This window comes from Cervus canadensis, chromosome 10 (genome assembly GCF_019320065.1).
Source record: "Cervus canadensis isolate Bull #8, Minnesota chromosome 10, ASM1932006v1, whole genome shotgun sequence".
NCBI classification, from domain to species: Eukaryota; Metazoa; Chordata; class Mammalia; order Artiodactyla; family Cervidae; genus Cervus; species Cervus canadensis.
In genome coordinates, this window is record NC_057395.1 from 50041803 (window position 1) to 50068897 (window position 27095).

Here is a 27095-nt window from a genome sequence, read left to right on the forward strand (position 1 = left end):
CCTCTTTGACATGTGCATGTAGGTGTGTGTGGTGGGGGGTGGGCGGGGAGTATGTGCATGTAGGTGGGTGTGCATGTAGGGGTGTGCAGACATGTGCATGTAGGGGTGTGTAGAGGCATATCCATATGTTGGATATCATCACAGCCTAAGGTGAGGGAGGAAAGGATATAGATTAATACGAAAGGCAGTGCCCTAAGCTTCTGAAGAGCTAACACAATCTAAATTCACCCAGAGTTAAACCAGGGGGTGTACCCAGCTTTTCATCATATCCTCCACTACCCAACCCCTCAACTCTGTAGAATTCAAATTCTGTCGCTAGAAATCTGGAGTAAGAAAATGACTAAATGTTCTTTAAGGTTTTATGCATGTGTGTATAGTTGTACTTGTGTATAGGTGTAAGGGTGTGGGGTAGTGTATCTGTGCAGGAGTGATGTATGTGTGTGTGTATATATAAGGGGTATATATGTGTTTGTATGTTCTCACCCACCAAAATGGCTATACTTCTGTACTTCCCAGAAGTTTTTCTGGGAAAAAACTTCCCAGAAGTCAACTGGAGCATCCCAAGGGCAGAACCAGGGCCTTCTGGCCAGATGACATTGATTAATAATTAACACATCTGAGCTTGGCATGGAGCCACAACAGGTGTCCCCTCCCATAAAACTCACCTTCACTCCATGTGGCTATGTTACCCAATCAGGCTCTGAGAAGTCCAACAAAAGGCCAGTCCAACCCAGACCTACCTTGAAGGAGTTGGGGCTGGATAATGAGGGACTCTTACTCCTAAGGGGTCTCACTGGCAGGAAGGGAAACAATCACAAACAGATTGGGGTAAGAGGATGCCCCTTCCACTAAAGGCAGGCATCTTCCTTTCTGGGGGTATATCCAGACCATAGATGGCCCCATGATCCCCTCAAAGAAGATATGACAAACACACAAAGACATACATACACACACATGTACACACATACACACACACACATGAGGCTAAGAAAAATGGAAGAGAGAAGCTGAGGAGCACAGGAAGGGCAAGCCTCTTTTATTATCCCAAAATGCAAAGTATTGAAGGCACTTACAATAACAAGGTTAGAGATGAGGGGAAGCATAGGGAGGTCAGAGATCAGAGCACAGAGGTAAATCAACGGACCCCACCCTGGTCACCACCCAGGAAGGAGAAAAGAAGAAGCTACAGGGCCAGGTCTGAAGCCAGTTAGATGTCAGCTCTACAAAAGACACAAATCCATTCTAGAGAGGATTCGGAAATGAGGAGTACACAGCAGCAAGGGGCAGGGCTGGCAGTCACGAGTTAGTGGTTCTTTAAGGAACACGCTCGGCAGCAATGAGGCACTCAGGTCCCCTGCTGGAAGAGGTCTCGGTACATCTCAATGAGACGGGCAGCCTCACGCTGGCCAGAGAGCAGAGCACCATGGGTGGTGGAATAGTACTTGCGATGGGTGGCCTCACCTGAGAACAGCACCTGCATAGGCTGGGCAGGGGGACAGGGAAGTGAAAATGGAGGAGCAAGAAAGGCTAGCTGTCTGCCCCAGAACCCCCATCCATACTACAAGTTAGAAAGGAATAAGCGGGCATCTGAGATGCAGGTATTGCTATTTCCATAGGATGAGGAGCTGCCCATCCCACCTGCCCATCTTCCCCTGCTTCTTCCCCAAACATCCGGGCCTCAGTCCTTTTTGCTCTGAGGTTTTCGTGAGTACTGGCTCTACAGTTTCAGAAATTCAGACTGCCTCTTACTAGTGAACTTGGGGAATGATTTAACCTCCCTAAGCTTTGATTTCTTCATCTCCAAAATGAGTTTATACCATCTACTTCTGAGGGTGATTGTAAGGATTAAGTGAAATAATGTATCTAAAGGACTCAGAACCTGAAAGAATATAAGAACTCAATAAAGTTAGGCAGTAATTTAACAAACCTTTATGGAGCCCCTATTAGGTTCCAGGGACTGTTCTGGGCACTTGGAAGATAAAAGGTGACCAGGCAGCTGCTTTGAGGAGCTTCCTTGCTGGTGGGGAAGCCAGACACGAAACCCAATTACTAAATGGCATCATACGTGATGTGATGGGTGTGTGGGCGAGGTGCTGAGAACCCAGAAAAGAGGCCCTCTGTCAGGGAGATCACACAAAGCTTCCCAGAGGACAGGACCTTTGGGCTTCTTCTCAGAAGATGCTGGATAAATAAACAGGCAAAGGATGTTTCAGGAAGAAGGAAAAATGGGGGCAGAAATGCATCTCCTAGGCCTTGTCTAGGAGATGGTGAGAATTTTGGCAGAGCCAAGCTTAACATCAAGAAAGCAGGCTGTTTAGGTGGGGTCCAAGCATAGAACAAATGCTTGCATTCCAAGCTTGAGTTTGGATTTTGTTCCAATATACCTCAAACTGAATGTGTTGGGGACCTTGTAGAATGAGGTTTTCACTCATCAGGTCTGTGGTGGGCTGCAAGTCTGCATGTCTAATATGCTCCCACATGGTGCCAGTCTGCCGGTCCATGGACCACCCACCTTGAGTAGTGAGGTTTTAACCCACCAATAGAGCCTGCAGAGGTGGTTAAGCTGAAAGGGGGGTACATATAGTGGCAGAGGGCAAGCTGCCTACTCCACATCCTTTCTCTCTCTCCTCAGTAACAAGAATCCTGACCTTTAACTGGGTCCATGGACAGAAGAGCCTGGCTGACTACAGTCTATGGGGTCGCAAGAGTTGGACATGACTTAGCGACCAAACCACCACCACCACTGCCATCCAGGAAAAAAAATGATGTATCCCAGTCTCTCTAGCAGCTGGTAGAGTCATGTGACTAAGTTCTAGCCAAGCAACTTCAAGTGCACTATTGCTTAGGGACACTGACTCCTCCCAAGGGTTCCCTTCTTTCACTCATCAGCCTGTCACAGACATGAGAACAAGAGCAGCAGCCTCCACAGCCCTCTTGGATCCCAAGGTGGCCTGGAAGATGGAGCCAGGTGCTACTGATCCTGGGCCCCAACATCTACCTCCAGATTTCCTTTTGTGTGACCTAAGCAAACTTCTGTCTTATTTAAACCGCAGTTTGTTTTGCTTTTTGTTATGTGCGCTAGTCCTAACTAATGCAGGGGACAAGAGAAGGAGGACGGCTATGGCAGCAGCCTTTCCTAAGCACAGCCAGGACAGGCACAACACATTGTTTAACTGCCATCTTCTTCGTCAATTACACCAGAGGATTATTTCAAATATAATTCTGTTGGGGTTTTAACATTTATTCTATGGGTATGCTTGGTGGGGGGAACTCAAAATCTACTTTATAGGAACAGAAATATATATAAATAATTTCAATTTATTATTTTTCTGTATGTTTTACGATATAGTTACTATAATTGGGGGGAAGGTCAGTATTTTGTTTTATTTTCTAAAACAAATTGGGGGAAATAAGCAAAACATACTGGGTCAGTGCTGCCCAACAGAACTTTCCACAATGACAGAAATGCTCCATAGTGACACACTCCTAACATGGCAACCATGAGTGATAGGCGGCTCTCAAACTTGAAATCTGGCTAATGCAACTGAGAAACAAAATGTTGTACTTATTACTTTAGATTTTAATTAAATTAAGTGTGGCTAATGGCTACCATATAGGACAGCAGAGAATTAAAAGGCTCGGTTTTTATAGCCTCAAGAAAGCATTTAAGATATCCTAGTTTGACTCTGTCTGTTCTTCCAGATGTTAACTGTCCTTTTTCTTGTTTTCTCCGTCATTACAGGAGCTACTCCACCTATCTTACCTTGGCACTCCTCCCCTGGACCAAACACACATAGCAAACACCCACCCTCACAGACCCCTCACCCTGCAGCCCGTCGCCTACCCAGCACACCCACACTCACCGCTGCCTTGGAGCTCTCTGTGTACGGCAGGGGCTTGGCCAGCTTCTCCACATCTGCCCCACTTGAGCCCACCTGTGTGTATGAATAGGATCCCCGGAAGTAGGGGTTGCTGCCCCAGGCCGAGCGCAGGATTCGCCGAGGCTTTGGGATATTGGGGTTCCCTGTTGGGGAGTGAGAAGAGCGAGGAGGAGGGAGGATAAGAAATGGTTGTACAAAGAAGACACTCCTGAGCAGACAACTCCCATTGCACCTCGGGGGCTCCAGGAAGGCCAGGCATGAAGAAGGGAGGGAGGGAGGCTGGGGTTCAAGCTGTATACCCCTCAATGTCTCCTTGTAATCCCCCAGAAAAACACCTCCTCTCCGTGGGCCTTAATTTTCCTCTCCGTGGGCCTTAATTTTCCTATCTGAAAAACATCCCAGATAATCCTTCCAACTTCAGGGGTTCTTGTGGGGCTCTTCTGGGATAGTGCAGGAAAGACGTTCGACTAAAAATCAGACAAAACAACCACAAGCCCATCTCTTAGCAAGACAACATGAGTAGGCAATCTGAGGTTTGGGGGTGATATCTGAGTTTTTCACCATCAGCCTTAGAAACAGAGAAGAAACACAGAGCCTGTGATCTTGAGTGTCTCAAATTCCAAATGGAGAGAGCTTCCAATTTAGGAGGCCAAAGCCAAGACACAGTGACCTACAGCATCTCTCCCAAGGGGTGCGCCACCTCAGTTTCACAACCTGGGGATGAGGATGCTAGTACTGGTTCAGGAGACTCAGAGGGTCTAGAGGAGGAGGACAGACAGAGCGAGGCCTGTTGAGCCGGTGGCGGGACAAGGACCGGGACGCACCTGTGAACTGCCGCAGCATCTCTGTGCAGATCTCGGCCACTGCCTCGTCATCACACTTCTCCATGACAAGGGCCTCCTCCCCACAGATCCAGCCACTCAGCACATGGCCGTAGCGCTCAGGCGGGTAGAGGACATCAAAGCCACAGATCTTGCGGTACCAAAGCTCGGGCGGGTAGGTGAGCGTGCAGCTCTCCGCCTCGTCCTCCCACACAAACCGTAGGCTGTTGCACTCGGGGCCCCAGAAGGGCTCCTCGAATTCTAGAAAGATCTTGTCAGTGGTGCCGATGCCCAGTCGGTGGATGGCAGCCACCTTCTCGGCGGGCAGGCCTGGCCGAAAGAAGCTGGCATGCTGCCTCTTGAGCACGCCCAGCGACACGGTCACGATCACATGGTCTGCCGGGATCACCTCGCAGTCCTCGCACTCCACCACCACTGGCCACTGCTCATCCTCATCCTGCCTCTCCTCCCGGGGCTCCTCTCCACCCTGACTGCCCTCCCCGGCATCATGATTATGGTCACCCTCATCCCGGGGCTCAATCTCAGGGCCCCGAGGGCGGGATGAGGCCTGGTCCCAGTGAACACAACGGACGGGCTTCCCCAGCTGGATGACGTGGGCTGGGATGCCCTCAGCCAGCAGCTCCACAACCCGCATGAAGCCCGAGGGGATGACGTGGTGGGCACCAGGAATCTCAGTCCATTCCCCAAAGGCGCTCAGGGACACCTCATCCATGCTGTGCGAGCTACTCTCACAGCTTTCCACCTGTGGGAAGAGCCAGAGGGGAGCCAGGTGACCGCCAAGGCTGGGCAGGGATAGAAGCAGGACTTTAGGGCAGTGCTGCCCTTCTCGGACCCAACTTCCCCAGGGTCAGTCTTTCTCATTCTGGCATTTGTACTCAACAGAGCTCCGAGATGGCAAAGATACCTTCAGGTACTGTTGGATCATGGCGAGTTTCAGGCGCTTGGTGGCCTCTGGATCATCAGGGTCATCCCTGATGCGGTTGCGCACCTCCTCTCGGGTGAACACCCCCACGCTGTTCTGACTCTCAGCATTAACTGGTTTACCATGCCGGAAGAACTCCTGGGTCAAGTTATAGACCTGCAAAGAGATCCCAGGAGACTGAAGACACATTCACTCATCCCACCTCCATCTCAGACCTACGGGTTCTAACTCAATACTCACCATCTCCAAAGTGCTCCTGGATATGCTGAGCCCATGGCACCTCGTGGTGAATTAATGTGGTGCTCAGCTTTGTGCTGAGGCTGCACCAACAAAATGGAGGTTTGGGGATGGCAAACTGAACCTGGACGGTCAGCTTCCTTGCCTCCAGACACAGGAGGTGGGATGGGCCCCAGAAGCATTCTTACTGAACCCCTGCTTAGAACAAAGTGAAATCTCTGCTGCCTGTACAGTGTGTGGGAAAGGAACTGCCCTTTCAAGTGCTCTACATAGCCAAGCGTACCGGCCACTAAAGAACCCACGTCTACACAGATAACCCTTTTTCAAGAACCAAATGCACGGACTCTCCCCTGACATTCCTGTCCAAGTGTATCTGCTTCACCCTCTCCCGGGAAGGCAGTATAGAGCTGTGTCCTGGCTGATGTTTTGCAGGGGAAAGAGCAAAAGAGGCCCATACATTGACAGGACTGTGTCTACCCTGCAACCCAGCTATAGGACTGCTGAGGAAGAAAGGTGGTATGGCCCGACCCCCACCACTCCCCCAAGGGAAAAGCCTCCACATAAGATAGAAACATAAATTAAACATTTCTCTGGATATAAAGAAGAAAGCAAGTTAAATTATTCCTTTTTCTTCTCCCAACAGTCACAAGATGCTGGGTGTTTGGCTTTAACTGAAGTCCTCAGCAAATTCCTCACCTAGTAGCATTGCCAAGGAGTCAGGCTTTCAACTTGTCTCCTCCCCCTTAGATTTTTCCCGTTGGTGATAAGAAACAGAGTAGCCAGCCAGTCAGCTTATGTCAACTAAAGGCCAAAATGCCCAGCTGAGGACTAACAGATTTACATGATTCTTTGTGTCAACCACTGACTAGGACCGCCATAATTGAACATGCATTTGTCATGTGAGTAGTCTCCTGTCCTAGGTTAAATGATATCTTCCTAATGTGACCCAAGGGAAATGGGATGGGTCTGTAAGAGCTAACAATATTCACCCCATTTCTCATTAAGCACTTTTCACTGGGATCTCATTTACCCTTCAAGACACTATGAAGTAGGTATAACTGTGTCTGTTTTACAGATGAGGAAAGTAAAGCTCCGAGAGGCTCAATAACTAGCTCATGAATATACAAGTATATACCATTCTACATGAATGGTAAAACTGGTACCTGAGCCAAGGTAATCTTGCTCCAGAAATTAAGCTCTATATGATAACTACCGAACAAATTCATCTATTTGTTAACAAATATAACACATTCAAATGAGTAGCCCTTCAAAGTCATCGCCTTGGGGGTGAGGCTACATATTTATTATGAAGCCACCCTCAGGCAAGGCTTCACATGCTTAGAGCACACCTCTTCAGAATGGCCTCCAGCACTGTGTAAGAACTATATAAGGAAATCTCTCTCTTGACCTGATGGTTAACACCTTTTCCTTCTGACTCAAAGCAGCACCACTTAGAATGATAATAATAATAATGTAATGTTAGTCGCTCAGTCATGTCTGACTCTTTGCAACGCCATGGACTGTAGCCCACCAGGCTCATCTGTCTATGGAATTCTCCAGGCAAGAACACTGGAGAGGGTGGCCATTTCCTTCTCCAATGATAACCTACCTTTATCTGTCCTACTTTCCATGACTCACACTCTTGGCTTTCAAAAATCAGACCCACAAGCAGAAGTTGATGATGATCTACCTTCAAGAATGTTTAAAAGAACCAGTAAGTTATGAACCCTGAATGTCATTCTCAAAAGGCATCCATGCTTGAAGCACTCACAGTAACATAGGAATCAGGACAGGACTGATTCTCAGTACACCAAGAAGGTCTACTTTCAAGAATACTAATTCTTACTTGCTTAATATTGAGTGAGAACACACAACACTATAGGATTGTACACAACATAAGACAATGAGTGTTCCTGCCTTCCATTGAGCAGGGACAACCCAAAGCAAGGGTCATTTCTCCTTTCCTATGCCCCAGAGATATAAAAAATGTATAATAGGTAAGTGTTGACCAGTTTACTAACCTAAAGTGAAGGGTCATTACACTATAAATGGAAGCTATCAGAAGGCAAGACCTACAAGTTACCTTGCTTGTTTTTTGCAGTTCACAGCAAAGTTACTAAAAATATTAACTTTTTTTTAAGCCAGAATAAGACATTGACACATACCCTGACTTCAGACTATACTACAAAGCTACAGTAATCAAAACAGCATGGTACTGACACAAAAACAGACACACAGATCAATGGAACAAACTAGAGAGCCCAGAAATAAACCCACACACAATTAGTCTATGATAAAGGAGGCAGAATATATATGGAGAAAAGACAGCTTCTTCAACAAGTGGTGCTGGGGAAACTGGACAGCCATATGTGAAAGACTGAAATTAGAACATTTTCTCACACCATATACAAAAGTAAACTCAATATGGACTAAAGACCTAAATGTAACAATGGAAATAATGAAACTCCTAGACGAGAATGTAGGCAGAATACTCTTTGACATAAATTGAAGCACCTTTTTTCTCCTAAGGCAGAAGAAACAAAAGCAAAAACAAATTTAATTCAATCTAAAAGTTTTTGCACATCAAAGGGAGTCACTGACAAAACAAAAAGACAACCTACTGAATGGAAAAATATATTTGCAGATAATATGACCAATAAGGGGTAATATCCAAAATATATAAACTGCTCATACAACTCAATTAAAAAAAAAACTATCAACTTGATTAAAAAATGGGGAGAAGACCTGAATACACATTTTTCCAAAGAAGTACAGATGGCCAATAGGCATATGAAAAGATGCTCAACATAGTTAATCGTCAGAGAAATTAAAAATGACAATGAGATATCACACCTATCAGAAGAGCTATCATCAAAAAGAATACAAGTAACAAACATTGGTGAACATATGGAGAAAACGGAGCCCTTTACCCTGTTGCTGGTAATGTAAATTGATGCAGCCACTATGGAAAATATGGAGGTTCCTCAAAATATTAAAAATAGAACTATCACATGACTGAGCAATTCCACCCCTGGGTATATATCCAAAGAAAAGAAAATCTAATTTGAAGAGATACTTGTACCCAAAAGTTCACTGCAACATTATTAATAATAGCCAAACTATGGGAGCAATCTAAGTGCCCATCAGCAGATGAATGTATAAAGAAGATGTTAGATAGATATAGATATAAAACATAGTTATATATGTAGTATACACACACATGTTTTATATACATGTTAGATATAAACTATATTGTTATATATATGTGTATATATATATATATATATATATATATACACACACACACACATTGGAATTTTACTCAGCCATAAAAAAGAATGAAAATCTGAAATTTTCAACAACATGCATGGACCTAGAGGGTATTATATTTACTGAAATAAGTGTGACAGAGAAAGACAAATACTCTATGTCACCACTTATATGTGAAATCTAAAAAATAAACAAACATAACGAAACAGAAATAGACTCAGATATAGAGGACAAACTAGTGGTTACCAGTGGAGAGAAGGAAGGAATGAAGGGTAAAACAGGGGTATGGGATTAAGAGATAAAAACTACTATGTATAAAAATAAATAAGCAACAAATATATATTGTACAGTACAGGGAAATATAACCATTATCTTGTAATAACTTTAAGTGGAGTATAATGTATAAAAATGTTGAATCACTATGCTGTACACCTGAAACTAATATAATATTGTAAATCAACTATACTTCAATTTTTAAAAATCAGTTATAATTCTATATACCAGGAACAATTAGAAAATAAGGGTTTTTTTAAAGTTATCATTTACAAGAGTGTCTAAGAACATTAACAACAATAATCATACACATTTACCTGGTAACAAATCTAATAGGTATTTAAGGGCTTCTGGGGAAATATTTAATCATAAGTATCAATAATCTCTTCCCTAGTACTTCTCCTCTCATTGTCTTCATTCTACCCTCAAACTGGGGCCCAGAGAATGTACAGACATGACCAAGATCACAGAAAACCCTAGCAAGTTGCCTAGCCCCCCACCACCATCACACACACACACACACACACACACACACAGTGCCCGTGTGCTCCCTGTCCCCCACACCCTTGTGCTCAACTATTCCCCTAATACCTCACCTCGTTGTATAAATCACTGAATTCCTCAACCACATCCTTGGGGATCCTGCAGCCACGGTTGGTGAGGTAGCAGGCCACGCCATTCTTGGAGTAGAGGCTGATGCGGCCCACACTGCGTTCTCCATCGGTTGTCTCTTCCAGGAGGCCATTGGCTTCTGCTAGATGATAGATGGGATTCCCGTGGGAGCCATGGATCCACGTGGCTCCCAGCTCAAAGGTAGCGTGTCCTGATGGCAACAACAGGCTCTTAGCGCAACAAGGACTCTTCAAACAGGGTCAGAACACTGCCTCATCTTCCTTCTCCAAGGGGTCCTTCCATCCCCAACAACAGGGCAAGCAAGGAGATTAGGTCCCCCTCTGGCAACAAACCAAAGTCTTCAGTGAAAAGCTCCCAGTAAGAAACCACATGCAGCACAAAATGGATTGCACTTTATAAATGAGGTAACTTCCACCCTCAGTGACTCTGACGACACCAAGTCGCCTCACTGGAATAATTAGAAGATTCTCCTTCTGTGATAACATCAGACAATAGGCCCTCCCTCCTCAGTGGTGCCTCCCTCTCAGGAGAAATTCTATGGTACCAGAGGGTACCCAGTGAGGAGGCCCAGCCTTCCAGACCCAAGGTCCCCATTTGGCCTTATTCCAATTCCTCAAAATCCAGTGGTTCAGGAATCTAAGCCACTCACCCAGATGGAAAATGGCCAACTCCTAACTCAGTCTAGGGCAGAAGAAAGAGGGAAAACATTCCAGTTTTGAAGACTCCTCCCCAAGGCAATCTAAAACAGACTTCTGGAAAAAACCAAGCTTTCTCATCCTATGGCACAGGTGGCGAAACCTTAAGAGACTGTTTGGAGCAAGGGAAACTCCTGGGCCCAAACTGGGACAAGGCTGGTGGCTCATTTTACCACCCCATCCATAGCCAAGGGACCAGATACTCTGAGGCAAGTTCCCACTGTGCCTGGGCCTATTTCCTCTTCTGGGGCTCAACTTCCTTTTCTCATGCTGCAGAGCCTGTGATATAGTTGCCTCCTCCCCTGCATAGCTCCCAGGAAAGTTGAAACAAAGAAAGGAAAATATAAAGGAACATTTTTTGGTGTTTTGTTTTGTTTTTTGTTTTTGGAGGCCTGATTCAAGACATCATGTATGATAACTTTTTTGCCAAGATGGACACAATAATTCCTCCTATCCTTACACACATGGCCCTTTGCAATGTGACTTTGATAGTCCTCCCATCAAGAGATGGAGTCTTTCCTCACCCCTTGAATCTGGGCTTGCCTTATGACTTGCTTTGATTAATAGAATGCAATGAAAGCAATGTTGTGGCTTCAGAGACCAGGCCTCAAGAAACCTTGTACCTTCTATCCTCACCCTCTTAGACTGTGACCACCATGAAGAGAAACTCAAGTTTCTGGAGCCACAGAATATCAGCAAATCAAATGATGTTGTTTTAAGCCACCATATTTCAGGCTGGTCTGTTATGCAGCAATAGCTATCTTATAAACAATAACAGACAACAATCACCCCTCACCCCAGGAACTGGGCATTCCTCTTTTTTTGTGCCTTCTCTTTCCTGGGCTGCTTCTAATTAAACCATCAGTTAAAAAAAAAAAAAAAAAAAGCCCTGTAGCCCTGTATGCATCTATGTGCCAAACACAGAGCAAGAGAAAAAACAATCAACCTCAAACCACAGCCAGTAAGACAGAACTTCCTGGTGACTCTGGAATCAGGGGCAGGAATGTATGGGAAAGTGGGCAGACTAGAGGGTATGAAAAGCTGGAAACCCATTGTCCTTCTTCCACAGGGTTCAAGAAGGGGGGCTGGTCACTGGGGACATTTATCACTAATTATCCTTTAGGGCCTCAAGTTCCCCAAGGCATTTGTTTTTGTTTTTGTTTTGCTTCTTTTGAGTTTGCTTCTTTTGAGTTTCCAAAAGAAGCAAAAGGGGCTTGCATCATGGACCCTTCCCAGGGTACACCAGGGAGTTCCAAGTCATAGTCACTGGGCAGCAATGTCCAGGCATGGGGTATCCAGGCATAAGCAGGAATGAGGTGAACAGCTCAAGGTCAGCAACATCAGAGTTCCACCCTATCCCTCAAGCTTTACAAGGAGGTGGGGTGTGGCCCAGAGCAGCCTCAATCTTAGGATGTTTCCTGTCCTCCCCCACAGGCCTCTCACCTCTGCCGTCCTTGTAACCACAGGGTAGCGGGCACCATCTCTACAAATACCCTACAGTGTCCTTGGGGCTTCTGGTCATCACCACTGCCCTTACCACCGGGATTCACAGCTAGCCTCTCACACTGCTGCAGGTCCAACTGCAGCCTGGGCTTTCAGCCCCAGGTGTCTGCACACACAACACCTACGTGCTTGCCTGGACTTGCTCTCCCATAGTCTAGCAGAGTCTGCCTTGATCTGATTCCTCATATACATCATCTGTTCCTTCTTTTGACCAGCTATCCAACTCCCCTCATCACCTAAGGCCCACCCAAGCTCCCTCCCCTCCGAGGGAGGCTTCCAGCCACATGCATCTCCTCAGCCTCCTATAGCCCCATTCCTTCCACTTTGCTCCCTCTACCAACTTCCCTGCAAAGCACATCTCAGTTGTCAACTACCACTGAGACTGGGCCATTTGTCCTCCCGTCTTCCGCTTTTATGTCAGACCCTGAATGTCTCATCAAGACTTGAGAACCACAAATGGAGCCATCCCATCCCTAAAGCTCCTAGCCAGCCAATCCCTAAGACTCCTAGCCAGCCAGTCGGTGTTGAGCAGAGTCTCAGGCTTCCCCCAGGAGGTCCCCCAGCTGATTGTCCTCAGGTTTCCATTGTGCTTTGGGACACACTTCCATCTTCACTGCCAACACATACTCCTGTGTCTGCCAGGGAAGACAGATATAACTTCACATATACCTTCCAGGAAATGCTCTAAGGAAGACTTTTAATGTGATCAAAGTTTTTTAAAAAATAAAAAGTTTCCCATGTCTCCTCAATCTCTGCTTGTTCTAAGCCTGACCACCTACTTTTCTGAACCAATTGCCCCATTTGTCAAAAGTAAATGCACAGAATCTGCTTGGCCTTGCAGCCCAGGTAACAATAGACACAAAATCCTATGGAGGGTCAGTGTAACCCACATACACCAGGCCACTACGGGTAGTCCCACTGGGCCATTTTCATTGTCAGACCCCTTGGCTAGGAAACCCTGATCTCTGGCTGCATTTCAGGCAATCCCCCAACCTCTAGGACCCCTAGCAAAATCTGCCCACTCCTGGGGTGTGTCTCTTAACGGGTTGCCTTCTCCAGAAGCCTTAATACTCTGAAACCTACACAGATCCTCTTCCCAGACAATCCTAAGACCTGCCCATCACTCACAAGGAGGCCCAAAGTCTTCTTCCACCTCCACTGCGCTGAACTCCTATTGTCCCAGGGCTAGCTCTTAGTAATGGTATATTAAATCATATTCAAAAGTTAACAACTAATAGAAACTTGCACAATTCCCCTTCTTGTGAAATAGAAACCAGTCTACCCACTACAAAGACAGTTGTGTTCTGGGTGTCCTCTCCCACCTAAACACTGTGAACCCTAGATTTTGTTCCAAAAACAGAGGCCAGACTCCCATTCTGCACACCTCAGAAGGGTGCTGAGGAGGCAAAGGAAGTTTCTGGAAAATGCCCAGGCAGCATGCATGACAGAACACCAAACCCTGAGAAAGAGCTAAAATAACAAGATCTCTGGCTAGGCCAGGGCACTGGGAGGCAAGAGGTGACCTTGGGAGATGGCTGGACTGAGATGAATGAGGCACTTACCAAGTTTCACACTCTGTACGCGGCCCCCGATGCGGCTGGACGCCTCAAGCACAGTGACATCTGTAAAGCCCTGCTCCAGAAGTGCTTTGGCCGCAGCCAGGCCAGCCAAGCCAGCGCCGATCACCACCACACGAGGCTGTCCCCTTCTCCGCAGGCCACGACTGAGAGGGTCATCCGCGCTGTCGCCACTGGATTCACAACTTTGCATACCGTCCACACTCGCCTCCTAGGAACCTGGAGCGGGGAGGGGGTCACAGCTCACCTGCTCTGCCTTCACTTCGCACCTGCCCCAGGAGATGCTCCCAGCCTCTGCCCTCAAGGGGGGACCTTGAGCCCTCTCCTTCTCTTCTGAGGATCTGGGCAAGAAGAGCCATCTCCAAAGGACGTGGGGAGGGAGGGAAAGAGGGAGCCATGAGGAAGGAAATAGGAAGGAGGTTATGTACTGTGGGCCCTCATCAGCAAACAGGAGAGCTAAGAGCCCATCCCAAACCCCTGAAATCCATCAATCCCACCCCAGATCAACTAGGTACTGCCTCTTCCTCAAGGACGAGACAAGAGTCAGCAAGAAAGAGAATGATCAAGAAGGTCAAAATTAGGAGAAACTGACCCTGGTGCTGCTAACCCCGGATCAGCACAACCCAGCACAGCCCAGCATCACTGCTGTGGTCCAGCTCACATCAACCTCAGGATGCTCACATGGACCCCAGGATGCTGTACAGACCTCAGGGTGCTGGAACCAAGCCCAGGATACTTGTACCCACTGCACTAGACCCTCTACTCTCCCTCCCTGGCCTGGCCCTTCCCTGGCCCTCACTCTCCCTTCCTCTGCCTTCTCTTCTCCTCTTGCTTTCTGTTAGTCTTTCAGAGCCTAAATGAGGTGGTAATTTGGTGGGCAGGACACAGTCCCACCTTCCCCCAAGAAAGTGCCACGAGGCTGGTATTGAATGAACCTCTGCTATTCCGGGTAGGTCTCCGGGTTTTTGTCCCAGGCCACCCAGCCCCTCAGTCACCACAAAGCAGCAAAGAGCCCAGGAAACAGTGGACCGTGAGGACCTGTGGCACCAGAGGCCAGACATCAAATTGACAGTTACACTAAGCCAGCTTGCTCAGAGACGCCAGTCTAGGGAGCTGATGAGAGGCCAAAGGTGTCCCTGAATCTGGCCCCAGGGCTGGGAGAGGTTGCCCTTCTATTCCCAGAGTGACTATAAGGGCTTGAAGGTATCTTTGGGCCATCCCAAGGGGCCACTCAGCTCTGATCCTGTCCCCACTTCCTTCCTGACCCAAGCTGCCTTTGCTAAGCTTTCAGAGGCAGAAGTTGCATACTGTCCAGTTATTCAAACTATCCATAGTATTCAAGACCTAACAACAAGGAAATGAATTCATGAGTGGAAAGTAGCTGCTGGGCAGTGGAGAGGGGGCATATAAATCTAATAAAGCTAAGAAAAACCCTTCCTATGACACAACAATTCCACTCCTAAGAAAACACCCAAGAGAAACAGGGTATACTCCACCAAACAGATACACTAGAATGTTCATGACAGCTTTCTTCATGATAACCAAAACCAAATATCCTAAAGGTCCATCAACAGAAGACTAGAAAAATATATTGTGCTATTTGTAGTGTACTCATACAAGGTAATATTCTTCAGCAACAAACAGAACCAAACTACTCTCAACAACATTACATTGACAAAAGAAGCCAGAAACAAAAGAGCACCATATTGTATGACTCTATTTATGTGAAATTCATGAAGCCATAAAATGATTCTGTGATGATAGAAGAGAGATTGGGAGGAGGGGAATGAGTGAAAGGGTCAGAAGGGAACTTTCTGGACTGGAAGGAAATGTACTATGAATGGTGGTTAGTGCCACTCTATATATGTATGCATAAACACCTCAATAACTATTCCTGGCTCACTGTAAAAAATAAAAGCTGTGCACTAACCTTCTTCCCACACTTCAAGGTCTGACCGCTTAGGTTTCCATCCCACCTCTAACATTTTTTTATCACAGATTTTAAAAGAGTTATTTTTCTAAATATGTTCAGGCTGAGAAGCTGCTCCTTGAACTCCTCTTCCCACTCTACCTGCCGATGTCACACCTGGGCACGGACAGGAGTGTCACCCCATTCCTGCCCCCAAACTCTCTCCAAACTGCACCCCACCCCCCATGCCCACGCTGCCCGACTCGGCGGAGGACCTATTCCCTAGAGGGCCGGAAGGTGGCGCCCGAGACACGGAGACCTTCAGAGGCAGGGGCTCCCCTCCTCCTGGGAGAACCTGTATCCCGGCTTCCACATTCTTCCTAGTGCATCTTCGGTCTCGCCCACCCCCACCCCAGTGATGTGCGGTTCCGCCTCCTGGGAGCAAGGAGGTCAGAGCTGGCTCGAGCCCTTTCCTCCCCTCCCCTTTACCCTTCCTCCGCTCCCCCTCTGCCTCCCTCCGCTTCCTCCCCAGGTTCTCCTTGGGAGGACTAAAATTAGAGGTGAGGGTGTGGCTGCCGGTACCAGCGGCCGACCGAGAGGAAGAGTCCGCCCCGCGGCGCAGGCAAGAAGTGTGTTCTACATCAGGTTTGTAAACACGCAGGGAGCACCTGCGTAAACCTGTAAACACTGAGCACCCTGCTATGCTCTGCGAGTATGGGGACTGCCCACCCTGCCCCAGGCCCCAGTTCTCCAAGCCTGGGGGGCTCTGCCTGGGCGTCTCCAGCCCCACCCCCAACCTGAGGCTGCTCCCCCCAAAACAACCACTTTAACGCTGTAAAGGGGTGGGATTACTGCAGTGGTTCTCAGACCTTACAGATGGAACCCCTTCTCAAAAAGCTCCTGGGGAGACCAAGGTGTAACTGGGATGAAACGGGATCTCTCTACTCCTTCAAGTCCCTAAGGTCTCAGGGCAGAACTCCTTGGCTCCCTGGAGCACCACCTCTGAAAACGTGGAGGAGCAGGATAACTTCAGCCTTGGGAGGCGTGTGGAGGGAAGAAACGCTTGGGGCAGCACATTGGGGTGGGGGATACCTAAACTTCCTGGCTTTCCAATCTCCATTTCTTTCTCTCTCAAGTGGTCCAGCTTGTCCTAACCTACATTATTATGACAGTTAAATAAGGCCTTATATGGATGTCTAGAGATTGTCAGCATTTTTAAGAGCCTTGTCCAGGAAAATCATTTGTAAAGTTCTGTAGCGAAATTTTTTTTAAGATATTTATTTATTTATTTTGCTTGTCTGTATTTACTTATTTTAAAATAAGCATCTAAGAACTCATCATCTAATACAAAAACTAGAAAATTGATAATAACTAAATTTTTAAAAGACTGCCTTTGGTATAGGCTTCAGGAATGGATTGTGGGAAATATGGGCAGGCAGTTTGCCTTTAAGATGAACCCAGAAAGGACCCCAAGTTCCCAACATACCAGAGACCTTCAACTTAAAGAGACATCATACATAGGGTACCGTGGTATGTGTGTTAGTTGCTTAGTTGTGTCTGACTCTTTGTGACCCCATGGACTGTAGCCCATCAGGCTCCTCTGTCCATGGAATTCTTCAGGCAAGAATACTAGAGTGGGTTGCCATTCCTTAGCTTCCCAACCCAGGAATCAAACCCAGGTATTCTGCATAACAGGCAGATTCTTTACCATCTGAGCTATAGTGAAGTCATGGTGGAAACAGGTAAACAGGGGTCATATCAGTCACCTATTCCACTGGCCCTCACTGCTAACTCTAGTTCTCTGTCTCCACAAGCCTTGTCCCAGATGGGCCTATCAACCCCTGGGGCCCTTAAGCCAGAGACGCCACAAGCACTGTCCATAGATGGCAAAATGAGGCATCTCCATCCTCCCATAGAGTCAGTCTACCCCGGGATCCAAACTGAAGGGAAGAGAGGAAACTATACGTAGCAACACCTACTGTGTGCTCGGCCCTCAGGTAAATGCTGAACTGGACTTTTGGACCCTCTGTTATCTCAGATTGGGAGGGAGCACATTTGTTTTCTGTTGGTTTATGCCATCTCTTCCTTTGAAATTTTTTAATTTTATGAGAAAATGCCTTACTGGGGAAGAAAAATCACTTAACGCTCCTTGGTGCTTGCCTCTCCTTCTCTTGCCTTCAGTAAATAAATAAATAAATAACATCCCCTTCCTTGATCTGTATGCATAGGAGAAACAGAACACCCTGTACTTTTGGAGCAGATAAAGGAGAGAAGAAAAAAGTGCTGGCTCAGCCAGGCAGGGAGGGGGAGGGGGAGGAGGAGGCGGGGAAGGAGCAGGGACAGGGCGAAAGACTCTTGCCTTCTGGCTCCTGTTTCCAAGGCAAAACAGGGGTAGGAGGGTAGGGCCCCCATGTCCCCAGGCAGGCCATGCCTAGTCGCTTCAAGAAATTAGGTCCACTCCCTTTCAAGATATCCAGATGCCTCACTGCCTCCCCACCCAACCCCCACCCCCTCCTACCCTCACTCCCATTTTCTCTGGCCTGCAGGCCACCACCTCCCCCTGCAGGCCAGAGCCAACACTGCCCCAACTGAACCCACCCAAGTAGCCAAACTGGAAAGCAGACAGAAGAGAGAATAAAGGGAAGAAGGGCCCTGTCCCGTGGCAGGGTCACCAAAGAAGGATGAGTGAAGGCCAGGAGGCCAGGTGCCAAGAATGGGCACCAGCCACCGAGCATATGTCCACTGGCACTTTCCCACCCGCCCTCTCTCAACATACTCACCAGTTTCATTTTGTAACCCTCAGAAATTTACCCTCCAAGAAATTTAAAAAGTAAAAGAGATAGTCCTATCCAACCCGCCAAGAAGAATTTCCTAATTGCCAGATACTAAAAACATGTTTTAGTCCTGGCCTCCAACATCTAAATTTGCTGAGCCCAGAACTGAATTGGGGACACCATGCATCTCCTTATGCTTTCTCAACCACAGTAAAACCACTGAAGGGCCAGAGCACTCACAAGGCTCAAAAACATCCTAAGGAGAAGTTCTGCCCTCACCCCTCAGGTCAAGTCTTGTCAACCCCACACCCCATATCACTGTTCCCCAGGTGCCTGCCTGCCTGCCTCCTCCGACTGAACCACACTCCTGGAGAATTGTTGGACCTATTCCAAGTTCCATCCTTTAAAGACAGCATGTTGTTCAGTCGCTAAGTTGTGTCCAACTCTTTGTGACCCCGTTGGACAGCAGCACACCCGGCATCCCTGTCCCTCACTATCTCCCAGAGTTCGCCCAAGCTCATTCCATTGAGTTGGTGATGCCATCCAACCAAGACAAGCATAGCCAGGGATAAAAATCTAACAATTCATGAACATCTACTATGTACTTCTATGGGGAAGGCCTCAGCATGTCAGCCCTTGACCCCTCTGAACCCAGCTGTTCTTTCCGGTTTCAGTTTTCACTCACACACACTCCCTCCCCGCTCCAAACATATACACACACGTACTCCAGCTTCACCAAAGACTCAGGTATCCCCAGCCTAGCCTCTCTGAAGGCCTATGGAAAACACTCCTCCCCACACATTAGAGAAGGGGGCTCTGGGTTCTCTGAACACATGTACAGCCTTGTGAAGGATACAGAGTTTGTGCAACTGTGTAACTGCACAACTCTGTGCTGACTGAACCATCAGCAAGGCCTGCTCCCCTGGTGTTTCCTGAAGCGACAGACATCTTGGAAATGAGAGTTCTTTGCAGCCATCACCACCGAACCCCAGCCTGTTCCCAGAGCATGAGCATCTCACCCCCAGGAAATCCTGCTGCCTATTACTCCAGTGAGGCTGCAGTTCCACAATCACTGAGCAGGGCTGAGGTCCCAGACTAGACTGGTGACCCCTTCCTCAAGCCCTGGGAGTGAATCACAAGGAGTATCAACGACCCAGGTTGGTGCAGGACGCCCCATCCCCCCGCAGTGTTGGAGCCCACTTCAGCCTATCAGGCTAATTCCCTCCCTAATAGTGACCACTGTAACAAAAACAATGCCACAAGGGACCAGCCTCCTAGGAGCCCCTCACCCTTCCAGAATTGTCTCTCAGAAGAAACAATGAAACAAAAGAAAAGTCTACCTATCCTTGGCTCCCTTCTGAATTAAGGCTCAGGCTCCCAAATGGTCTGTCTCCCTGTCCTTTTCTCAGGGTCACCCCAGGATGAATGACCATATCCCAGACAACTGTATGACCAAAGCAGTTAGCCCACCTGGCTCACCCCCTGTCACCTTTAGCGTCCAGACTCCCAACAGCTGAAGCACTCCAAAATGGGCCTACCCTTCCAATAAGCAGCCTTCTCTACGCCACATGCTTGCTCATGTGAGCTCTGTCCAGAGCTTTGGGGGCCACTTGCACCTTCCTCAAGCAAACTCAGGAACTTAAACGGGTCTCCTCCCAACAGATACTCCTAGTACCCTGGGGAAGCAACCCTACCTCAGTTTCTCTGAAGGAACCCCTCTCTGCCTCAGGCTCCTCACAGGAGGGAGGGAGGGAGGGGGAGGAAAGCTGGGATACTGGTCCTGAGGAATCTCTCTGGACTGCCTGACAGGTCTGGGGAGGGATTTGGAGTCTCAAGGGCCCCCTAGACAATGCAATTATTCTTCAAATGTAAAAAACGCCCAGAAATCCCAGACCAGCTGCTTTGCACAGCGGCCCTGACAATGGGGCTCTGTGTCTGCCCATGAGGCTCCTCCCACCCTCAACCCCAGGGAAGGACTGAGCCTGAACTCCTCCTAGCCAGACCCTCTCCAGCCCTCCTCACCCAGGCTAGCCAGGCAGGAAGTGAAAAAAGTAGGATTGCTGAGCCAGGCCTGGCCAGTCACGGAAGGTAGGCTGGGGTGGGTAAATGTGGGGACAAGGCAAGAGCAGTCTGTGACCCAAGAAGAGACAGGGGGAAGGGGGAGAACACTGGCCTGGGAACCCAGAGACCTGGATTCAGGCCCCAGCTCAGTCTCTCTTGGCAGTGACCCCAGACTAGTATCTTCCCTTCTCTGGGTCTCACCTCCAAATACCTCTGAACTCACCCCAAAGGCATAGCACCTGTACCCCCTCTTCTGGACATATTTATCGAAGCCCCATCTGATGTGTAAATGCCTGCCTCCTTCCGTCTTTAAGTTTCCCTTCTGTAAAATGGGGATAGATACAGCTACCCGGTGGGACTGCTGGGAGAATTCAATGACAGCACAGAAAAAAGACGGGGCCACCTGCCAGGGTCACCTCAGAGAGGGAGGGGAAGGGAGGATGATCCCCACAGAGACTGGTACAGAAGAGGGAGCCACCTCTTCTAGGGCCCAGAGCTCTGTTTCATGTGTAGAAGAACCTGTCTTCATCTGAGCTTAGACTCCAGCGTCAATCTTGGCCCCAACCCTAATATCAGTGGACCTTAGCCTTGGCATCAACCAGACTATCCCACAGCCTGTGTATGACCGACCCCCCAACCTTGATTCAGCCTGACTATCCCACCAGTCTTGCCAGGGAGTGAGTGGGGAGTAGGTATCAGATACGGTGGCCATTTGCCAACTGCAAGCTCAATCAATGAAAGGGACAAAGCATGTGGGCTGCATTCTGCAGAGCCCTCCCGCCAGCAGTGTTCTCTGGCCCTCACAGGCCAAGATGGGGAAGGGGCTTTAGGGGCCCCATCTTCCTTCTTGGCACTTAGACTTTTCTCCAAGCATAATGTCTTTATTACCCACATCTCTTCCCTGTAACCACATGTGTAAAGTCCCTAAAAGCACAATTTTAAAAGGCTTTGTAAGCTTTTTTCAGAAGAGAAGTGGGGAGCCTGCCCTGCATGGAGAAAAGACAGCCCTAAACTCAGTGTCTGGGGGGTTGTCAGAGCCAAAGGCATGACCCACGAAGGCACTGGTGGGCAGGACGGGAAGGCATTCCTGGGGAGGTGAGTCCTCTGGCTAGTTTATATTTCCCTTGATGCTCTGCAAGGTGGGATAGACTACGTGAATTGTTTCAGGAACCCAGCTTATAGCTGCCTGCAGAGACGGAAACCGGGGACTACCTGAGAAGGGGTGGAGGAGGGGAAAAAAGGAAGGGGAGAAGTCAGAGAAGGGGCAGGGTCCTTCTGATGGGCATAAAGCTCAGCTGGCAGTGGAACCAGGGTATCCATCCTAGAGATCCCGCCCACCTTTAGCAAAAGTGAGTGGATCATGCTCTGACATCAAACTACTAGCGATCAAACTGCCAACATCCACAACCCGTACCTTGAATGAGGCCAGCTGGGACCCCAGACCCTATTAGCTGGTGTCCTATGTCCCCAGCAAGGTCCTAAAGGCACAGATTTCACTGTGGTTCCCTTTAGCTCACCCTTAGGATGAGACTTCATGGCCTGGATTCCCTCCCTCTGAGCAGGACCTGACACCCCAACTCTAACCACCCCTCTAGGAAGCCATTAACTCCAGAAGTATAAGAGACCACAGAGCTGATTACTATGCCAGTGACTACACTGGTGTGAGACTGCCCTTGGTGACATCAATCAGGCCATATGCAGGGGAGGGCTGATGGGAGATGGTACTCATAGTCCCTCAGTACCCTGGGAAGGGCTGAATCTGGAGAGAGAAAATCAGCCTCGAGACCGTATCAGGCCTGTTCTGAGCCACCCAAGTCACCATGGCCCTTAGGGAACCCCAGGAAGACACCTTTTCTTTACCTTCTCATCCTCTTTTGTCTTTCCCCAACCCTCCCCCCCACCACACACACACACATATACACACACACTTTTATGTTTCCCTTGATGACTCAGCTTGCTAAATAGTTTCCTCCTTTGGGACTACCTTTAGCACCATGGTTTTCATGGAAACCATGGTTCACAGGAAAAACCCTCAGAGAGGACCCAAAGTGCAAGGATGAGGTCTAACACTTAGTGACCCAGGGAAGACTCTGTTTTCTCATCTGCAAAATGGCCATCACATCTGTTCTGTTCTCTAATGGATCTTGGGCTCCGACTCAAGTTCTTGGAGGGATATATGTTTTGCTTCCCTCAAGATGCAGCTTCCCCCTCCTTCATCGCAGCATTATTCACAATAGCCAAAAGATGGAATCCACTCAAGCATCTATCAATGGATGAATAAACAAAATGTGGTACATGCATATAATGGAATGTTATTCATCCTTGAAAAGGAAGGAAATTCTAACACATGCAACAACATGGATGAACCTTGAAGACATGATGCTAAGTGAAATAAATCAGTCCCAAAAGAACAAACACTGTATGATTCCACTTATATGAGGTACGAAGAATAGTCAAATTCACAGAGACAGAAAGTACAATGGGAGTTGTCAGGGACAGGGGAGTGGGGAAAAACGGGGTTAGTGTTTAAAGGGTACTGAATTTCAGTTTTGAAAAATGAAAAATAGTTCTGAAGATGGATAGTGGTGACGGTAGCACAACAATGTGAATATATTTAATACCACTGAGCTGTATGCTCAAAAATGGATAAAATGATAAATTTTTTGTGTATTTAACAACAACAATAAAGTTGAGTGAGTGCTACTCTGTGACAGGCTCTCAAGATACAGAAACAGCCAGATGCCTCCCCATCAAGGATTGGGGTGACAGGTGTATGTGTGTGTGTGTGTGCATGTGTGTGCCTGCGTGCGTGTGTGTGTGTGTCTGAATGTGTGTTATTCGCTCAGTCATGTTCAACTCTCTGAGACCCCATGGACTGTAGTCAATCAGGCTTCTCTGCCCATGGGACTTTGCAGGTAAGAATACTGGAATGGGTTGCCACTTCCTTCTCCAGGGGAATCTTCCCAACCTAGGCATCGAACCCACATCACCTGCATTGGCAGGCAGATTCTTTACTGTCTGAGTCACCAGGGGTGACAGGTGCCACAAGGCAAAGCAGATAAGGGGAGAGGCAGCTGCTCTGTTGGGGAGGTCAGGGAAGCCTCTCGGACAGAGTGGCACCAGAGCAGAGGGAGTGGGAGGCAAGAGGGGACCAGAGCCTACAAGTGTTGTGGTGACCTCCTAGGGATTTGCTGAGTGAAGGAATGTGGAAGTAAGAGCAAGGATGGGGTCAGGATGACTTGGGTGGCCAGTCATGACACCAGGACCAACCCTTACAAGTTCTCTGTCAACTGGTCGTCTCCTTTCCCCCTCACAACAAGCCTGTGAAGCTGGAAAGACAAAAATTGGTTCAGGGACCCACAGGCAGGAGAAGGGCCCTGGTGGCCTGATTCCAGAACCCAGGTCTTCTCTCCTTGGGACTTCAGGAGAGTTAGGAATGCTTCTCCGGGCCACCTCCCATCGCCGGGCTGAGCCTGCCCCCAAACACACAGCCTAGGGCCCCTCTCCCAGCCCCACTGCATAGGGCATCACCTGCAAGCATGGCCTTAACCAGCCCCAGACCTGAGCTAGTGTCCCCACATGGAGATCCTCCCATTCAGAAGATGGGGCACTTGAGGCCAGGGAGGTGTGAGCTGGCAGACAAAGAGGTAGCCTCCCAGCAGGACTTCTCCCCTCTCCCTGCCAGGAGCCGCAGCCTCACAGTTCTGGAGGGAAGGAAGACAGCACAGTCAGCAGTTTCCGCTGACTCTTTCAAAATCACTGACAAGAGCTGAGGCTTGTGAGACAGCTCAGCCAGGCGCGGTTCCCCCTTGCCTGCCCCTCGTGACTCTGCACAAAGCCGATCTGTGCTTCACCTCCAACCCCGGGGGGTGGAGGGGCTCTTAAGTAGAGTGGGGACCCCACCCATGGCTCTCTCAAGGAAAGATTTTCCTCTCCAGGAGAGGCTCTGGAGCCACGGGTGGGGTCCCCATTCTACTCAGCCCAGGACTCAGGCTCCTAATGGCATAGTTGGGCTATCCAAGGCTTTTGTTGGTTCAGGCAGCATTTGCAGGAAGAGGCTCCCCTTCATTCTAAACTCCCTTCCTGCAAAGCTCCCTCTTTAATGCTCACCACCCCCCAAATACAACATGGTTTATCACAGAGCACAGGTGGCATGCCTAATCATGAAGAAAACATCCCTCCACAGTCCAGTTACTAAATAAACCCCAGAGTAAATCTCTCTTTATTGAGCCCTTTGTGTGCCTGGCCCTGTGCTGGGCACTTTCCATTCATGGCATCATTTAATCCTCCCAAACACCCTGGTGCCCATTTAAAAGATGAGGAAACAGGCTCAGAAAGATTCACAGGTGTGATGGAGGCCACCCAGACAGAGTGAAGGGCAAAGCAGGCTTGTCAATGCCCAGCTCAGCTCTCTACCCCGAACTTGCCCACCTCTCAGGCCCTCGGTCAGCCTCCCGGGGCATCAGGCCTGAGGACAGTCCTCGATCTGGCATTTCTGCCTTACCCCTACCCACACAATGACACTGTACAAACTGTACCAGGCACCCAGGGCTAGCAGGAGGTGTCCCCAGCCCAGCAGTTTACCCTAGCTACACTGCCAAAACTTGCTGCCCAGAGGCCACTTGCCTCCTGGCCAAGGCATTAGTCAGGTGGGCTGTGGGTCCCATGGGGACTGACTTAAGGCTTGCCAGACCACAGCCCTTTGCCCTTGGTTTTACCCTCCATAAACAGTGACAAGGATGGTGATTTTGGTAGCACAAAATAAAATTCTAAGAGCAGCTAAATGATAATTCCCTCTAAACAGTCACCTCTTCTCTGTGGCCCAAGATTTTCCTCTCCTGGTAACTCCAAGGTAGTTTAACTGTGCTCTCCTTATACAGGATCACCCAGTAAAGAGCTCTTCATAAAGTTCAACCCTGAAGCAGAACACCACCACCCTCCTCCCCTGCTATCACCTGCCGGCCTCAGAAAGAGCTGGAACCAAGTCAGAAAAGCCAATGGTATTCATTTCAAAATGCATATGTGGGCCCCATGATTTAATCCATAAAACACCTACAGAGTTAAAACACTGAGCTTAGACAATAACATATTCTTCAAGTTCTTTTGTTGAGTTCAAAGACAAATTAAAAAACTCACCAGCGTTTAGAATAGAGAAAAGTCTGTTCTTATAATTCTATCATCACTGTTACCACTATTTTTCACTGAGTATGTCTGAGGTACAGAGGGCAATGCTAAGCTTTTCACATGGAATGTTTAGGTTAATCATGTCAATATCACCCTTCTACAGAGGACAAAACTGAGTGAGTTTCAGAGAGGTTCCACAACCTGTCATCTGACATAAGGCAATCCAGAATATACTAAGATATTAAGGCTCAGATTTTACTCTTTCTTAAAGCCAGAGAATGAAAATCAAATTCATCATCTTTTCTTGAGTTACTTTCTCAGATTAACTCAAAATTTTGCACTAATTGTATATGATTTTTTTTAATTTTCCAAAACAGAAGAAAGTAAGAGATATGTGCATTCAACATTTAAAGACCTCACTTAAAAATCTTTCCTATGAACATTTGCCCACTGGTGGTCCTGCATGTCTCCTACTTTGTTGACTTAAGGTCTAGCTATTTGCCTGTCCACTCAGAGCATCCATCAGTCCTCTCTCCCTGGAGTCAGTAGTTTGGGGAGGTGGGGGTGGGGGGCGCCTGCTGGGCTGGACTGGCCTGGGGAAGAGGTCTGGTTGTGGGTAGGAAGGCATGGTTGAAGGTGTGGAGGCAGGCTCTGAGGGGTCTGTGACTTGAGAAAAGGGCATCAAACCAATGTCCTAGAACCCAGATTTGAGAGCCAGTCATGCCACTTGCTGGCACTGACACCATTCCCATGTTTGGGAAATAGCTCATGCCCCATGCACCAGAAGGAGAGGAATTATGTGTCCATCAGGGCCTCGGACAAGGCTGCAGAAGGTGGCTGGATTCTTTGTTCTGTTTCCTAATAAATTACAACTCATTTCCAAGTGCTACTTTTCTCAGTCTTAAATCACACCTTCCTTAACACCCTCCCCCAAGAAGCAGCTAGACAATAAAAGGAATCTGGACTGGCCTCTCTTGTGGCTCATTGGTAAAGAATCTATCTGCCAATGCAGGAGACATGGGTTCAATCCCTAGTCTGGGAAGATCCTACATACCACAGGGCAACTAAGCCCGAATGCCACAACTTCTGAGCCTGTGCTCTAGAGCCCAAGAGCCGCAACTACTGACGCCTGCATGCCTAAAGCCCTTGCTCCAACAAGAGAAGCCACCACAATGAGAAGCCCAGGCACCACAATTACAGACTAGCACCCAGTCACCACAGCTAGAGAAAAGGCCACGCAGCAGTGAAGACCCAGCACAACCAAAAATAATTAATTAAAAAAAAAAAAAATGGAATCTAGACTGAGAGGCAGGGGTACTGAATTTACCTGCCCCAACACAGCTAAGCCACCCTGGTTTGGCTGAATCCAAATGTTTTTCTTCATCCCTTCCTAC

At 48.1% G+C, this 27095-nt stretch overlaps 1 protein-coding gene across 7 annotated transcripts in view; it reads right to left on the reverse strand.

Moving 5' to 3' along the window:
* Positions 1-1008: 1008 nt before the first annotated feature.
* The window catches only part of SMOX (spermine oxidase), a 35111-nt gene continuing 9024 nt past the window's right edge, over positions 1009-27095 (reverse strand). For 2 of the 7 annotated variants that reach the window (XM_043479436.1, XM_043479437.1), the window contains 7 exons: positions 13819-14052; positions 10022-10248; positions 5628-5801; positions 4706-5465; positions 3864-4024; positions 1928-2017; positions 1009-1483 (listed from right to left, as the gene is read on the reverse strand). In XM_043479436.1, coding sequence (XP_043335371.1) covers positions 1346-1483; positions 1928-2017; positions 3864-4024; positions 4706-5465; positions 5628-5801; positions 10022-10248; positions 13819-14026 — 1758 coding nt within the window. In that variant the 5' untranslated portion in view covers positions 14027-14052 and the 3' untranslated portion in view covers positions 1009-1345. Of the gene's footprint in view, positions 1484-1927; positions 2182-3863; positions 4025-4705; positions 5466-5627; positions 5802-10021; positions 10249-13818; positions 14053-14425; positions 15933-27095 lie in introns of those variants that run through there. The other 5 variants (XM_043479438.1, XM_043479441.1, XM_043479439.1 and 2 more) reach the window with 5 other exon arrangements.